This window comes from Genypterus blacodes, unplaced genomic scaffold (assembly GCF_046128005.1).
Source record: "Genypterus blacodes isolate CSIRO-AG114 ecotype Tasmania unplaced genomic scaffold, CSIRO-AGI_Gbla_v1 ptg000039l_1, whole genome shotgun sequence".
Lineage (NCBI taxonomy): Eukaryota > Metazoa > Chordata > Actinopteri > Ophidiiformes > Ophidiidae > Genypterus > Genypterus blacodes.
In genome coordinates, this window is record NW_027466852.1 from 4,396,598 (window position 1) to 4,412,945 (window position 16,348).

A 16,348-nucleotide genomic window follows, 5' to 3' on the forward strand; every position below is an offset into this window, starting at 1 on the left:
TATAAGTTTTCAGACTGTGTTTATCAACACAGATTTTTGCAAGCTGCATTATCTTTCTTTTGCCTCTCTCCCTCCTCCCCCTGGCTGATAGACCCCCTGTGGTGTTAAGACACACACACAAACACACTCACTCACTGGCCAAAGTTCCTTAACCTGTGACTGAATTCCCCATTTTGGCTTAGCAAGTTAGGACTTGCCATTAGTGGCTGTGTCATCAATTTAGTAATTTCCTCTACATGCTATCTCTCACACACACAAACACACACACACACACACACACACACACACACACACACACACACATACGCAAGCTTAACTACAGAATTCCCTTGTGATTGAATCCTTTATTATTTTAACTTTTTGTAATTGTTTATGTTTTTCTGGTTAATTATATCTATGGTGGTGACTCTTGGTTATTATTGTGAGTTAATAAATCTTTTCATATTATAACAGAAGTGTCTAGTTTTGTTTGTTATGAATGCTGTATGATTCCACCTCTGCCACGTCAAGTTCTCCCTCCAGACTGATTTCGAGTGCATAAACTAATCTTCAATTTGTTCCCATGTAATTATTTAATTAATTATTCAAACATTTAAATTGATAAGTTAGATTGTTTAGAACCCTTAAGGCTTCGGTCAGTTATGCTCTATGTTTTCCCCCTTTAAAATGAGGGGTTGTTCCCCGAAGACTTTGATTTCATTAATGTTATTGTAATTACATTTTATTTTTATTTTTATTTTATTTTAATTTGAAAGCAACATTTGATAAAGTGAAAACACCTACACAAATGTATGTTTTAAATATGTTAAAAGTTGTAAGAGGTGAAAAGTGTGTGTACTTTGTGTACTTTGTGTACAATGTGTACATGATGATGTGTTCTAAGTGCTCAGTGGGCCAGGTACCATTACTGCCCTGCGTGTTCTTTCAGATCTGGAGTGGAAGATCATCTATGTGGTCTCATTTAAAAAATTAAATAGCTGTTTTTTTAACTTAACTATTCATTTATGAGGTCAGAAATGTAGAAACTTGTAATCTATCATTGATTTTCTGCTGTTTATACTACAAACTGCAGATAACGTTTATCAGAAAAAAGTTACTCAACTGCTGCTGGGAAATTGTGTGTTTGTGTTGTTTAGGTTTGCATGCCTGTGTACATGTAGGCCAGGTGCAGGGGGGTCAGACTGATGGGACAGAGGGGGGACATGGATAAAAGGAGGTCACTGGAGAGCCACAAGCTACACACACAGCACTGATGGAGTCACGGAGCAGGATTCCCAGGACCCTGCGGTGGTTCCTGGCCGCTGTGGCCTTTTTCTCCATGACCAACCTGGCTGATGGGGCTCCTCTGTGAGTAGATACACCATTGCCTTGTTCGGGGGCACATTAAAGTTAACAAAGTTGAAATCTCAGCTCTGCCGAGCAAGAGTCATACTGGCATTTATAATAAGTGACTGGGTAAATAAGTGAAATCAATTTAAATAGTGTGATCCATCCTAGGTAATGCACTTGTCAGAATGTAAAAGTCTCAGAAGGTGGCTGTTGCCTTATTTTACTAAAGCTAGTTGCTGCGTCGGAGAGTGTTCCAACAACTCTGCCTGGTTTATGAAAAATCTGATTATATTTAATTAAGAGGCCTTTATTGTTTCTCCCCTTTGCTGTGTTAATTAAGTGCTTTTAACTGTTAATGTGTACCTTCACATTAAAATCCTTTCCATTCCCTTCAAACTATTATATTTTGAAAAATCATTACAAAGTCTTGGGTATCGACAACAACAGGTCTTAAAGCCATGACACTCTTTCTGTAATGTGGGGCAAAGATGAGGTCACACATGTTGTTCATTCTATCTATTTATAATGATCACAGCAGGAAATTCATAGCAGTTACTCCACAAATGAGGCTACTTAGTTAGATGGACAACTGGTAAAGTAGTTTCTTTCCTGTTTTGAATTATACAAACGAACATCATTTCACTTCATTTTCATTGAGGACTTTAAAGTAGCTTGTCTCTGTTAACCATCATAGTTAATGGAGCAGTTTTGGGGGTTTGGTGCCTTGCTCAAGGGCACCTCGGCAGTGCCCTGTAGGCAAACTGGCCAGTCTCCAGCTGCGAGTTCACTTTCTTGGTCCATACAGGACTCGAACCGGTGACCCTCCAGTTCCGAAGCTGAGTCCCTTTGGACTGAGCTTTAACTTAAAACAAACAGCACTATTACAGTAATACTACTGGAATATGGACTGAGATACTGCCGCTCCCAATATTATATATTGGAGTCCAATTTTCTCTTACATAATTTACGGTAACAGCATCGTTGAAATGGGGACAGTTTGCTCAGTGTTCTTCTGAGTTTGCACAGTGCAACACTAAGCCAGAGAGCAAACAGTTTCAAGAACAGTGATGAAATGTTTTATTGGACTTTGGCTTGGATAATGATCAGGATAAACATTAGGTTACACACCGTGTCTAAGAACCATGTTGGTGCCTACTGATGTCCCTCCTGATCACTACACACAGTGAAGTATTTTATTATCATGCATGTTCACAAACAGGTCGGCGAACCCACACTGAGGGTTAAATAATGATAAGTAGCGATTATTAAAATCAAACCCTTTGGCTCTCCTTCTCTCTGCTCTCAGGCAGCTGATGACTGCCCCCAACTTGTTGCGGGTAGGAGCAACAGAAAACATCTTTGTGGAATGTCAAGACTACACTGGTGCAGACATCAGAGTTGTAATCAATGTGTTGAGCCATCCAACCAAAGCCAAGAGGCTAGTATCCACTACAGTGACCCTCAACAATGACAACAAATTTCAGACTTTTGGAAAGATTTTGGTAATAAATACAAATACAGAAATTATGTGAATATATTTGTATCCATAAATATAGATGATATAAACTCTGTTGTTCATACTGGTTTCAGATCCCTTCTGCAGACTTCAGTAAGGATCCCAAAAGGAAGCAGTATGTGTACTTGCAAGCTCAGTTTCCTAATCGACTGCTGGAGACGGTGGCTTTAGTTTCCTTCCAGTCTGGCTACATTTTCATCCAGACAGACAAGACCATCTACACCCCCAACACAAAAGGTTTGGTCATCACATGCCACTATTTCTGACTTAATGTAACATTTATCTATTCTTTATAGTAGTTTACAAGATATTTGAACACCTTTCTGTTTGAGGAGTGATACTTTGTGGTTGTTCTTTACCGCGACCCCTGTTACACTGCATGGTTGCCTCCAACAATACAAATAACCCCTGTATGTTACTGCTAAATTGGTTTTTAAAAGTCCAAATCTACTTGGTTACAGTCTATTACAGGATGTTTGCAGTGACACCACTCATGGAGCCTGTGCAGACGGAGGAAAACAGCCAAACTGAGGCTTCCATTGCCATTGAGCTTGTGGTACTGTATCATTTATAAGCACATTGTATACATCCATCGCATAGATATACAGTATATCCTCTTCTCATATACAGTATTTCAGTGCACATGGATTTTAAATAGGATATCGTCTTCATCTTCATGTTAACACTCAAGCTGGGAAAGGACCCAAGGCACCTGGAAAAGTCTTTCAGTCAAAAGTCAAAACACGTGTCATCTGAGGAGCTAATGACACAGATATTTCACAGAACAGAATGACGATTAGATCAAACTTGTTTTGAAATTGATGAGGTGGTCAAGTGGTGGATATGATTGTTCAATGTTTCTTATTTTCAGACCCCGGACGGCATCATTTTACCATTTGAGCGTGCCTCTCTGACATCAGGCATCCACAGTGGAGACTATCAAATCCCTGAGATCGCCAGGTGGGTTTTATTCAACTTGATTTGATCTTTTTTTTGTATCCGGCATTTCAAGGCAGGTGTTGAAGGTTTTTCTCTTCAGCCCGTTTGGTCTAAATGTACACGGTCGCCCATTAAGTTTGAATGATATTTTAATCCAACTCAATGGGTGTCAGTCTTGCTTATTTCAGGAGTATTTTACTTCTTTCTATTTCTATTTCTAATTTCTTTTTATTTCTCTCTCTCTCTCTTTCTGTTTCTCTTTCTCACTGTGTGTGTGTGTGTGTTTATTTAGTTTTGGACTGTGGACTTTAGTTGCCAAATTCCCCAACAACCCCCAGCAGAGCTTCTCTGCAGAGTTTGAGGTTAAAGAATACGGTGAGTCAGATAAGAAACACTTTAAAACTGAAATATAATTGATATGATCCACTTCAAACAGTAAGTTATCAATCATTTAGTTAACTAAACACATTCACTATTTCAGTGCTGCCCAGTTTTGAGGTCAAACTGACGGCGAAACACTTCTTCTATGTGGACAGCCCAGACCTTGCCGTCAACATCAAAGCTACGTATGTGAAGGTTTTCATTTTTTGGATTTGAACAGAGGGGATATTTGAAATACAAAGTAAGGTGGATTGTTTGTTTGGATTCTCATTTGGATTGCTTTATGGTGTGGTTTCAGCTACCTGTTTGGTGAGCCGGTGGATGGTGAAGCCTATGTGGTATTTGGTTTTGTGGATCAGGAGCAAAAGAAGAGCTTTCCCGGCTCTCTACAGAGAACACAGGTCAGCATGTTGATCATATCGATCATTTAGCTGTTACCATCTTATCTGTAGTTACTGCAGCCGATTGTTCCATTCAGACGTTCTATGCTACCAGGTGATTAGGTACACCTGAGCAATCCAGGGCAACAGAAACTAAACATTATGAGCTTCATAAAGGCAAGATTTGTTCCAGCTGGTGTATTTGATTGTTCACATGTACATATGTTACATATATTTAGAGTTAAACCACTCTGACTTTGTAATTAGCAATTCACATCAACCTAACAAAGAGATACAGCAAAATGTAAATGTAAACCTTACAATTTTAAAGTTACTACTTTTATGATGGCATTAGGTCACGAGAGGTGAAAGTGTTGTCAAACTGAAGAGGGAGCACATCACACAGACCTTTAACATCCAGGAGCTGGTGGGGAAGTCCATATATGTAGCTGTCAGTGTGCTGACAGAAAACGGTGAGAAGAGAGAGTGTGTGTGTTTGTACAGTTATTATGAGATTCATGTGGATGTTTCCAATGGTGTGTGAATTATTTTGGAATTGGTGTGATGGTCATCGTGTGTGTATCTTCTCACAGGTGGTGAAATGGTGGAAGCAGAGATGAGAGGGATCCAGATTGTCACGTCACCTTACACTATCCACTTCAAGAAAACACCCAAATACTTCAAACCCGGAATGTCCTTTAATGTTGCGGTGGGTAACTTCTTTTCCCCTCAGGTCATCTATGAAGAATGAAGGCTCACTTTAAAATATTAATCCAAGAACAAACTCAGATCATGTAAATCTAAATGCACACACATAAGGTGAATAACGCTTTGTCTTAATGTTGACAAAAAAAATTCTGGATATCATCACATGAAAGGAATATATGTAAATTTTGGGTGGGGTGACGCGTCGACGTAAACTGACTACTCGACTACGTAAATACGTCGATTTGCATAACCGTGCGTCGACGCGTCATAATGACGTAAGATGGCTGCGCCAGGTGGAAGCATGCACACAACCAGAGAATAAGCTGCGCGGAAAAAAAGTCTTCCATGGTCTAAAGTAAAGCATCACGGAGCATGTTGTCAAAGCGGCAGCACTTTGTGTCCCTGCCCACCAAGCATGATACACTCGGACAGGGTTGGCGAGCCGCAAGCGGGTATTTGCCAGCTGACGTGCATAAGCGCAAACAGACCTGCGTCTCGTGAGCCGCAAGCAGGTTTTTGCCAGCTGACCTGCGTCAGTTTACGCTGACCACAAGTAGTCGTTCATAGGCGGAGATTACATGAAAGAGTCATTTACTAAAATATCAGAGAATCTATCCTCGGAAAATCACCTTCGTCAAACCCTGATCTGACACTGATGTCGAAACGCTGCATTTGAAAGGCAGGATGCCGTCACTTTGCGAGACACAAAATAGACATGCGTTGTGGGAAATGTAGTTTATGGACGATGTACGTTTAAAAGCGGCATGGACGTTTATTTTGCTCTCGCAGGGCGAGACATAAAATGATATAGTGGGCCGGATTAGGCCCGCGGGCCTGAGTTTGACACCTGTGTTCCAAAGGTACCAAAAACATCATGTAACTTAGTTTTACTTGTTGTCTAGTATTAATCCTATCCCTATTCCAGTCAATTTCAGAATAATTACCTTTAAAGCTATTTTACTGAGATAGCTGCATGTTTTCTGAATAAGCATCTGTTTGTGTCCCGTTGCCAGGTTGAAGTTCTGAATCCCGATGAAAGTCCGGCAAATGGCATCCCAGTGGTGGTGGAACCAGGCAACGTGCAGGGCTTCACTGCAGCTAACGGCTTGGCCAAGCTCACCATCAACACACGCACAGGGGGAAACCTGGAAATCACTGTAAGTCTAAACAACTGCTGCTTGAGAATTAACTTTTACATAACCTGCTGTGGTGCTTTCTTACATGTTTTTTCCCCAAAAAGTATTTCTGTGAGTACACATGCAGAGGTACATCACCTAACATATCTGAATGTGTGTGTGTGTGTGTGTGTGTGTGTGTGTGTGTGTGTGTGTGTGTGTGTGTGTGACAGGCAAAGACCAATGATCCAGGCATTTCTCTTGAAAGGCAAGCCTTGGCCAGAATGACAGCTCAACCATATGCCACTACTAACAGCAACTACATCCACATAGGTAACGTCTTTTAATAACATGAGACGGTCAAGTCCGTCAGTGACGGCAGAGGTGTTGCATAATGTATCTTCATCTCCTGGTGCTCAGTGTGGATTTGTCATTGCAGGGGTGGATACAGCTGAGGTGGAGGTGAATGACAACTTGAAAATCTCCCTCACCGTCAGTATGCCGCAAAATATAGATCATGACATCACATATCTGGTGAGTAATGTTTTGTATCTTTGTTGTGTGTGTGTTTTTGGGTGTGTGTATCTTTATGTGTGTGTGTGTGTGTGTGTGTATTTGCATGTGCATGTGTGCGTGTGTGTGTGTGTGCATGTGTGCATGTGTGCGTGTGTGTGCGTGTGTGTGTGTGTGTGTGTGTGTGTGAATTTTCTTAACAAACAAGGAAAGCAGGAAAAATTCGGGCATCAAAGAGCCACATACATCAAATCAGAAGAAAAATGATTGATGGTTGGAACGATGGTGGAATGGTTTTCACATGATAAATCAGGTCATGATGTTTACATTATTAACATGATAAATGTTTTCATGTAAATAAGTTCTGCCGTGTCATTCCAGATCCTGAGCAGAGGTCAGCTAATTAGTCACGGCCGATACAACAGAAGAGGTGAAGTGGTGATTTCCCTCATTGTTCCCATTACCAAAGACATGCTGCCATCCTTCCGCATCGTCGCCTACTACCACACGGCTGCCAACAGTATGGTATCCGACTCTGTTTGGGTGGATGTGAAGGACTCCTGCATGGGCTCGGTGAGACACAACACCACAACATTCAAACACAATCTGAATCTCTGTTATATGTTTGTAATGTTCTCCAATACAAATTGTTTTGTTGTTGCCACCTCTCCCTCCTCCTTTAGTTGACACTGGAGCCCACCAGGGCTGCTAATTCCTATGAACCTCGCAAGATGATGGGTCTCAAGATCACTGGAGATCCAAACGCCGTTGTAGGACTGGTGGCAGTGGACAAAGGTGTATTCGTCCTAAACAATAAGCACCGTCTCACCCAGAAAAAGGCATGTTCTCTGCATCAGCCTGTATCTCAACATGATCATTCTTAATTACTGTGTGTAATTAAAGTCCCGTATGTCATTTTAAATTGGTACTGATCCTGTAGGTTTGTCTGTTTGTTTTGCTTGTGTGTCTGTCAGGTGTGGGACACAGTGGAGAAGTATGACACAGGCTGCACACCAGGTGGAGGACGAGACAACATGGGTGTGTTCTTTGATGCTGGACTGATATTTCAGTCAAGCACAGCAGCTGGGACCCCCTACAGACAGGGTGAGATGCTGTTCCATTAGCATAAAGCATTTTGAGACACATTTGTTGTAGAAACATGCTATAAATAAAGTTGAATTGTTATGAATCATTCTTTTCAGAGTTGAAGTGTCCTGCTCCCAGCAGGAGGAAACGAGCCACCACCTTATTGGAAGTGACAACCAGCCTTGGTAAGAGTTACAGTTCAAACGTTACAGTCCATCTATCTCTTGTGTCTTCTCTTTGAGTGTTTTTCTCGAAATATCCTTCAGTTTGTATTTTTTTTACTTACTTACATAACTTACATAAAATAACTAATTTGCAGGATTTGATTTGGAGGCCCCTGTGTCTCATCTTTTCCCTGTGTCTCTTTCCACTCCATCCTCCTCACCCCTTCCAGCAAGTCAATTCGAAGACAAATTAATACGCTCTTGTTGTGTGGACGGCATGAAGGACATCCCTTTATCATACGACTGTGACCGTCGCTCCGAGTACATTACTGATGGTGCGGCCTGTATTGCGGCCTTCGTAAAATGCTGCAAGGCGCTGGAGGGTCAGCGGGCCGGGGCAAGGCACGACAAACTCATGCTGGCTCGCAGTAAGACTCAGGGGAGATGGGAGACTGCTTGTTTATGATTGCTTATGATCGTACCTGTCTCCCGGTAACTTTCTTGAATGTGCACCCGCAGGTGAGGACGATGACGACAGTTTCATGGACAGCAATGACATTGTTTCTCGTACGCAGTTTCCGGAAAGTTGGTTGTGGACAGATGTACAGCTGCCTCCTTGCCCTGACAACTCACAGCAGTGGTAAAGCAGCTGTAACCAATATGCATGCATGCATGCATGCACGCGCACACACACACACACACAGGCCACTCATGCCACCTTGAAGCTTTTTTCTCTAAATGTCACACCTTTCTTTGTTTCAGTCGCACCACCACACCAGTTGTGAAAAACGCCCCGTTGCTTGACTCAATCACAACCTGGCAATTCATTGGCATTAGTTTGTCTCCAACTCGTGGTGAGGGTTACGTTTTGTTGCACAAATCCAATTCTCCTCACCTGATGAACTCCCACTTGTGTGTCATGTGCTTTTTGTGTCCTTTTACGTTATTTAACTTTCACTTCTTGCCTCTCTCCTTCTTTTTCCTCCTCTGTTTTCCTCCTTTTACCTTGAAGGTATCTGTGTGGCTGAACCATTAGAGGTGATTGTCAGGAAGGACTTCTTCATTGATCTCAGGCTGCCATACTCAGCTGTGCGTGGAGAGCAGCTGGAAGTGAAGGCAATCCTACATAACTACAACAATGATCCGATTACTGTAAGTCTGGCTCTTCCAGCTGACAATCTTCTTCACTGTTTGCGCAATTGGTATATATTCAAATCTGATTTCGGCTTTTGTCTGCAAACAATTACTCCTGCTGTTATCATGAGGAATCGAGGGATCTTTAATCTCTTGCTCCCATTCTTCTGTTCCACCTTCACTCGCTTTTCCAGGCGCGTGTGGATTTGATTGAGAAGCCGCATGTTTGCAGCGCAGCGTCTAAGCGTGGCCGATACCGTCAAGAGGTCAGAATTGGACCCATGACTACACGATCTGTCTCCTTCGTCATTATTCCGATGAAGGACGGTCAATATGAGGTTGAGGTGAAAGCAGCTGTAAAAGACTCCTCAATGCATGACGGAATCATGAAGATGCTGCTGGTGGTGGTAAGAAAAAAACTGAATTTCATCAAGGTGATGTTTGATATTTGGTGAAGACAAGGAGTCGAGGTGTAAGTTAATTTTGGAAATGAAGATAATTATCTCAGTTTTGACCTTATTTAGTTGAAGGAAATCCTGGCCCATCCAGTCACTGACTTGCTCAGGATCATTGTTATGGTGACAGAGTTTCACAGATTTGAGTTTCAGCCACATAACCATGATAAGAGATATTGTTTGGCATAGCTGGAGCCTGTAGAGCCTGAATAGAGGCAGTCCAAGGATTGAACCATGGGGGACTCCATACGTCACTTTAGAAACCTTTGATACACTGTTGCCAATTGAAACAAAATAGTTCCTGTCTTGTAAATCTGACTTGAATCAATAACCTGTCCTAAAGTATTGAGAGGTGCAGCAATGCAGCACTAAGATCCAATAACACCACTATAGATTTGGTGTTATTACTCTCGGGTACACAGGTATTGTCACACAAAAAGCATTCATCTTGTATGCAGATAATAAGAAAGCAGATATTATGTGCATTTCACTATGTTTGCACATTGTTGTGATTTCTGATCTGGTGCGGTTGTGTTTCCAGCCTGAGGGTGTACTGATGAAAGAGCCAAAGACTATAATCCTGGACCCTGTGAAACATGGTGTCGGTAAGAGTAGCTAGTAACTAGTCGAATAGCTGGAGTATGAAAAACAAGTGAAATCAAAGTTTTTCATTTGCTAATCTGTTCCCTCTCAATGTAGATGGAACACAAGAGGAAATCATCAACAACTCAATTCCCAAGAATAATATAGTTCCAAACACACCGACCAGCTCACAGATTTCTATAACAGGTGAGATACATTTTGTATTTTGTGTATCATGTGAAATGTAAATGTTGGAAGAGATAAATCTCCATCCTCCAAATCTGTGTGTGTGTGCTTGTAGGACAAGAGAATATAGGTCCACTGGTAGAGAATGCCATTAGTGGTCAATCTATGGGTACACTGATCTATCAGCCATCAGGCTGTGGAGAGCAGAACATGATCCACATGACGCTGCCTGTCATTGCCACGACATATTTGGACAAAACCAACAAGTGGGAAGAAGTAGGCCTTCAGAAACGCAATGAAGCCATCCAACACATCAACCATGGTAAGCACATTTACACACTTAGTTTCACAGGTTTCAGTTTTGTTGAGACGACCAGTGTAAAGGCTTCCTCAAACTGGCTAATGGATAACACTGGGTGCATAATGACTCTGTGTGACTCCAGGCTACCAGAACCAACTGGCCTACCGTCGGAAAGATGGCTCCTTTTCTGTGTGGCCAGAACGCACAGGTAGCACCTGGTGAGGCATCTCAACATGCATTTACTCACAAAAATGTTTGCACATTCACCATTAACTTTTTGGATTCTGAGAAAATGTTATGATCCTCCTCTGCTCTCCTCTCCTCTCCTCTTCTCTTCTGTCCTCCCCTGTCCAAGGTTGACCGCCTATGTTGCCAAGGTTTTTGCAATGGCCAATAATCTTGTGGCCGTGCCTAATAATATGATTTGCGATGCTGTCAAATTTCTGATTCTTCACACGCAGCGGCCTGATGGTGTGTTCCATGAAGTTGGAAGAATGTCCCATGGAGAGATGATAGTATGTGCACTGAATTAAAGACAATGATTCATCTTGGTGCAAAATTATGGTGGAAAAATGAGTAAATGATAATGACAAATAGTGACACTGACATATGTGTGTTCATGTATAGGGTGACGTACGTGGCACAGATTCAGATGCATCCATGACAGCCTTCTGCCTCATTGCTATGCAGGAGGCACGCACATTATGTGCTGCCACTGTCAATGTAAGTATCTCACCCACATACAGAGTTTTGTCTTAATATCTCAGTACTACTAAACTGTTAAAACTAACCCATTATAATTATTTATCCTCTTATCGTTTTGTGTTCCACCTCATCCTTTTTGTTTCTGTGCAGAGTCTTCCAGGTAGTATAGACAAAGCAGTGACCTACCTAGAGACGCGTCTGCCCACCCTCACTAACCCATATGCCGTCGCCATGACATCATATGCCCTTGCTAATGCAGACAAACTCAACCGGAACCTCCTGTATAGATTTGTACACCCAGGTATTTGTCCATAGGAAGTCTATTGAAATTAATTGTGGATTGTAACTCCTGCATTCATTGATCACTGTGATGTGTGTGTGTGTGTGTGTGTGTGTGTGTGTGTGTGTGTGTGTGTGTGTGTGTGTGTGTGTGTTCATCAGAGCTCAACCGCTGGCCCACACCTAAGGGACATATTTACACACTGGAGGCCACAGCTTATGCTCTTCTGGCTCTGGTCAGGGCCAAGGTGAGCATGTCGCACCGCTGGGATCTGGGTAACACATCACATTGAACATCATGTATTGTGGACGTGTCTTTCTGATCAGATATGCTACTGGACTATTGGTTGCACTTATTGGTATAGTGTACGTAGGATAAATATTGGTGTGTTTCTTTTGAGGACAATTCACAAAACACTGTGTCTCTTTTTCACAATGTTGATAAATCGTGGTAGTTATGCTGGTCTTTCCCAGGTTTGCTTTGAGTCATCCTGTTACATAAACCTACAGTGTTGACCTCTTCCTTGTCGTTCATTAATAAAGGCCTTTGAGGATGCCAAACCTGTAGTCAGATGGTTCAACAAACAGCGGAAGTCGGGTGGAGGATATGGATCAACACAGGTAGCACACACTCACTCTAAACTGTCCCTGAGTCTCTCTCTCTCTCTCTCTCTCTCTCTCTCTCTCTCTCTCTCTCTCTCTCTCTGTCCCTCTCTCTCCCTGTTTCTTTCTTGTCTTTACCTTCTCTATTAGTGCATTTATGTCTTTCTGGCACTTTGGTCAGGCGCTACCTCACGGTTTTCTCTCGCTCTTCTCTTTCTTGCTTTCTCCTGCTTGCTTTCTCTTTCTCTCTCTTCAGGCAACCATCATGGTGTACCAGGCAGTAGCTGAGTATTGGGCTAATGCTCAGGAGCCAAATTATGATCTGAAGGTGGACGTCTTACTGCCTGGCAGGGCACGGCCTGACAAGTATTCCTTCACCAGGGTTAACCACTACACGACTAGAACATCTAAGGTGAGAACATCTCACATCTTCTCCTTCTCTGTCTCAACCACACACACACACATATTATCTTGACTTGACTTGATCTCTGTGCACATGTTCAAACATCAACAGATCAACGATATAAACCAGGATGTGAAAGTGACGGCCACAGGAACGGGTGAAGCAACACTAACAGTGAGCATTGTGCATTATTGATGCATTAACTTACACTTCGAAGTCAATGTATTTGTGTGTTTCCCAACTAATTCTAAGGAGCAGGATTAACACACACTTTCGTCTGTGTGACAGTTGGTGTCACTGTATTATGCAATCCCTAAAGAGAAGGAGAGCGACTGTCAGAGGTACAGCATGACTGTGGAACTGCTCCCAGGTGAATATTTCCCTCATTATTATCTATTTTTGGAGGGTCTGTTTGTTTCTTGCTTCTCTTATTTGTCTTTTCTGGGTCAAAAACACCCAACCAAATCAGATTCAGATACTGTTCTCCTCTCCTCATTTCTTCTTTTTTCCGACTCTTCAGTGAAAATGGACGAGGATGACAAGATATACAAGCTGAAAATAGAACTTTTGTAAGTGCGGTGAATGCAAGTGGTCACACCGATCAGCACATGCTTTCTCACTCACACACACACACACACACACACACACACACACACACACACACACACTCACATGCCGTAGCTCAAGGTGATATTTGAAACATCTCAACACAAAGATTACAGTAATTAGTTTTAACTTTGTTATGTTTGTCCATTCTGTACACAGGTATAAGAACCCAGACCATGATGCAACCATGACTATCTTGGATATTGGCTTGCTAACAGGCTACACAGTTAATATGGATGACCTGAATGCAGTAAGGGCCACACTGTCACACACATACACACACACACACACACACAAACACACACACACACACACACACACACACACACACACACACATACACACACTACACTCTGTATAGCAACCATTTCTAAATAACTATACAATGTATAATAGACTTCAGATCTCCTTCATTCATCTTTCCTGACTACCTCTGTGATGAAATTAGACAAACGGTGATGTGAACTGAACCTTCTGTAAAGATTCGGATGAGGTTTGGATTCAGCTGCTTGTGTTGCCTGTGGTCATGGTGTAAGTGTTTGTGTGTCTGTCCAGCTGTCCAAGGGTCCTGCACGCTCCATTGCAAGGCATGAGATGGACAAAGTTCTGTCAGAAAGAGGTTCTCTCATCATCTACCTGGACAAGGTAAGTCTCCACTTCTCTTTCGTAATTTCATCTTCTCCTGTGTGTGTCCATCTCCCTCATCTTTGCTTTGCACCTCTCCTCAGGTTTCTCACACACGGCCGGAGGAGATCAGTTTCAGGCTCCATCAGAAGCTGAAAGTGGGCATCTTACAACCAGCAGCTGTATCGGTCTATGAATACTATGACCGTGAGTCATTCAAAGACACACTCAACAAACTCATGGTCTAGCTCCACAGCTGACACTAAGGATAAGATTTGTTTAAAGCCAACGCTTGACCTGAAATGCATTCGGAGAGAGCGTGGGGATGGTGGGGGCATCTGCAAAAAACTCAAAATTTTCTTTTTCCCTACCATCTATTGGTTGTGTCTGTTTTTCATGCTGGCAGGATTGTGGCATGATAACTATTCTCCGACTTCAGAAGTTAATGACAGAAAACTGATTTTTATATTTTATTTTATAGCGCCACATCAGGTTGAATGATGTTTCTATTTTTGTATAAGAAGTGAGTGCAAATAGCACAAAATTTGCTCATAGACGATGAGATATAATCACACCTACTCACATTTGGCAGCAAATTGTGTCAAATGTTAAGAAAGTACTTTAAAGCCACCCAACCTGAGAATCACAAATGTATACAGCAAAAACACGTCACATCACCTGAACAGACAGGGGACCGATCTGACGTACTCTGATATATCTTTGTGAATGTGAAGCTAATGGTTCCAGGTCAAAAGTTTACATAGCACGGTTTGAATCTAATTTCATGTGTTCTTTTGATCATTTTGTATTATAATACAATACCCGTTCCATTGCAGAGACACGCTGTATAAAATTCTATCACCCAGAGAGGAGAGGTGGACAGCTGCTGAAACTCTGCAGAAATGATGAATGCACATGTGCTGAAGGTAAGCAACACAATATGGAACTGGTTGACTGCTGACTGAACTGCTGTCTTTTGCTGGATCACAATCAAAGTAACAGAACTGCAGAATTACTTTTGTGTGTTTCTTGAGCCACCTACAAAATGATGCTCCAAATTATGCTCCATTGGATCGATACATTCGATCCAGTCTGCAGTGGTGTGTTCACTGTGTGCTCATTGGGTATTTCCAGAGAATTGCAGTATGCAGAGGAAGGGTAAAATTGACAATGATGACCGCACTGCTAAGCCTTGTGAGACAACTGCCAACAGCAGAATAGATTACGGTAAGAGGACGTGTTGATGTGAGTGAGTGAGTGAGTGAGTGAGTGAGTGAGTGAGTGAGTGAGTGAGTGAGTGAGTGAGTGTGAGTGTGAGAGAGATATAGAGAGAGATAGAGAGAGAGAGAGAGAGAGATAGAGAGAGAGAGAGAGAGAGAGAGAGAGCGAGAGCGAGAGCGAGAGAGAGAGAGAGAGTGAGTGAGTGAATCAAAATATGACCAATCTAACCATCTGCAACGTACCTGTCCTCAGTGTACAAAGTGAGACAGGATGAATTTACAGACGGGATATCCACTGACTTTTACTCAATGAAGGTAGAGGCGGTCATCAAGGAAGGTGGGCATTTATCTCGACTCCATGCATGACTTAACTGTGATACACTTCATCTGTTTAGCTACTCACTTTCTTCTTCCCTATATTTTGATTACAGGAAATGCTGACGTGGCTCCACTTGGTAAAAAGCGCGCCTTCCTCGGTTATCCCCACTGCAGAGAGCCTTTAGCACTGACTACTGGCAAAACCTACCTTGTCATGGGCACATCCGTAGATATTTATAAAGACGATCAGAGTCAAAAGTGAGTTTGCTGTGCATGAGTGTGTGTGAGTGGGGTCACAGGTGTGTGATGTTCCCTTTTTTCATTTTCAGACCAAAAGGTTTTCTAAAAAAGATTTCATTCATAATGAAGAACCATAAATCCACTATAATCAGTGACCCTCTGTTCTGTTTCTCTATACACTCTGTTAACTAGTTCCACTTTTCTGTCCTCAGAATTCACTATGTACTGGGTGAGAGGACATGGATCGAGTACTGGCCAACAGACGCTGAATGTCAGACTGATGAATACAGGAACACATGTTTGGGCATTCAAGAGATGGAGAATCAGTACAGACTCTTTGGATGTGATCAGTAGCAAAACTGAAGGAAACACATTTTCTCTATTAAGTTTGATCATTATTGTACCTTTTGTCCAAATTTCAGTACAATGTGATACAAATGTGCAAATGTCAAAATGTAACACTGTGTTCATTAAAAGCAGTGGTCTTTATCTCTTGATTTTTCTTTCAGATTCAATGTACATTGTTGGGGTATGTGAATTGAAAAACGGTCAGTTTAGTGA

The 16,348-nt window shown here is 42.1% G+C and overlaps 1 protein-coding gene and 2 long non-coding RNA genes across 3 annotated transcripts in view; 1 reads left to right on the forward strand and 2 right to left on the reverse strand.

Annotated features, from left to right (window-relative positions):
• Window positions 1-12,320, reverse strand: part of LOC142996751 (uncharacterized) — a 24,121-nt gene extending 11,801 nt beyond the window's left edge. Inside the window, exon 1 of the long non-coding RNA XR_012961780.1 lies at window positions 12,208-12,320. This is a non-coding gene — a long non-coding RNA (uncharacterized LOC142996751). The remainder of the gene's footprint in view (window positions 1-12,207) is intronic.
• On the forward strand, window positions 1,228-16,276 carry LOC142996745 (complement C3-like). The gene is made up of 43 exons (XM_076147799.1): window positions 1,228-1,347; window positions 2,636-2,831; window positions 2,920-3,082; window positions 3,307-3,401; window positions 3,717-3,805; window positions 4,077-4,159; window positions 4,266-4,350; window positions 4,464-4,566; window positions 4,901-5,018; window positions 5,139-5,254; window positions 6,267-6,410; window positions 6,602-6,701; window positions 6,808-6,902; window positions 7,263-7,454; window positions 7,565-7,720; window positions 7,856-7,985; window positions 8,084-8,152; window positions 8,362-8,559; window positions 8,651-8,771; window positions 8,894-8,985; window positions 9,144-9,283; window positions 9,460-9,672; window positions 10,262-10,325; window positions 10,420-10,509; window positions 10,604-10,810; window positions 10,932-11,007; window positions 11,145-11,304; window positions 11,417-11,512; window positions 11,645-11,795; window positions 11,936-12,021; window positions 12,317-12,394; window positions 12,633-12,788; window positions 12,891-12,953; window positions 13,068-13,149; window positions 13,300-13,348; window positions 13,545-13,635; window positions 13,941-14,030; window positions 14,114-14,216; window positions 14,846-14,935; window positions 15,144-15,236; window positions 15,483-15,566; window positions 15,661-15,805; window positions 16,000-16,276. The coding sequence occupies exons 1-43, from the start codon at window positions 1,253-1,255 to the stop codon at window positions 16,139-16,141; spliced, it is 4,989 nt and encodes a 1,662-aa protein (XP_076003914.1). The 5' UTR covers window positions 1,228-1,252; the 3' UTR covers window positions 16,142-16,276.
• Window positions 11,861-12,189, reverse strand: LOC142996750 (uncharacterized). The gene is made up of 2 exons (XR_012961779.1): window positions 12,127-12,189; window positions 11,861-12,045 (listed from the first exon to the last, which is right to left on the reverse strand). It is a non-coding gene; the product is annotated as an uncharacterized LOC142996750 (long non-coding RNA).
• Window positions 16,277-16,348: the final 72 nt, after the last annotated feature.

Excerpts from the sequence above, each read along its gene's own strand:
- LOC142996745 (XM_076147799.1), top strand. The coding sequence starts at position 1,253 with ATGGAGTCACGGAGCAGGATTCCCAGGACCCTGCGGTGGTTCCTGGCC. Across the intron at positions 3,402-3,716 it reads CCATTGCCATTGAGCTTGTG|ACCCCGGACGGCATCATTTT; the intron begins GTACTGTATCAT and ends TCTTATTTTCAG. Across the intron at positions 6,411-6,601 it reads GGGGAAACCTGGAAATCACT|GCAAAGACCAATGATCCAGG; the intron begins GTAAGTCTAAAC and ends TGTGTGTGACAG.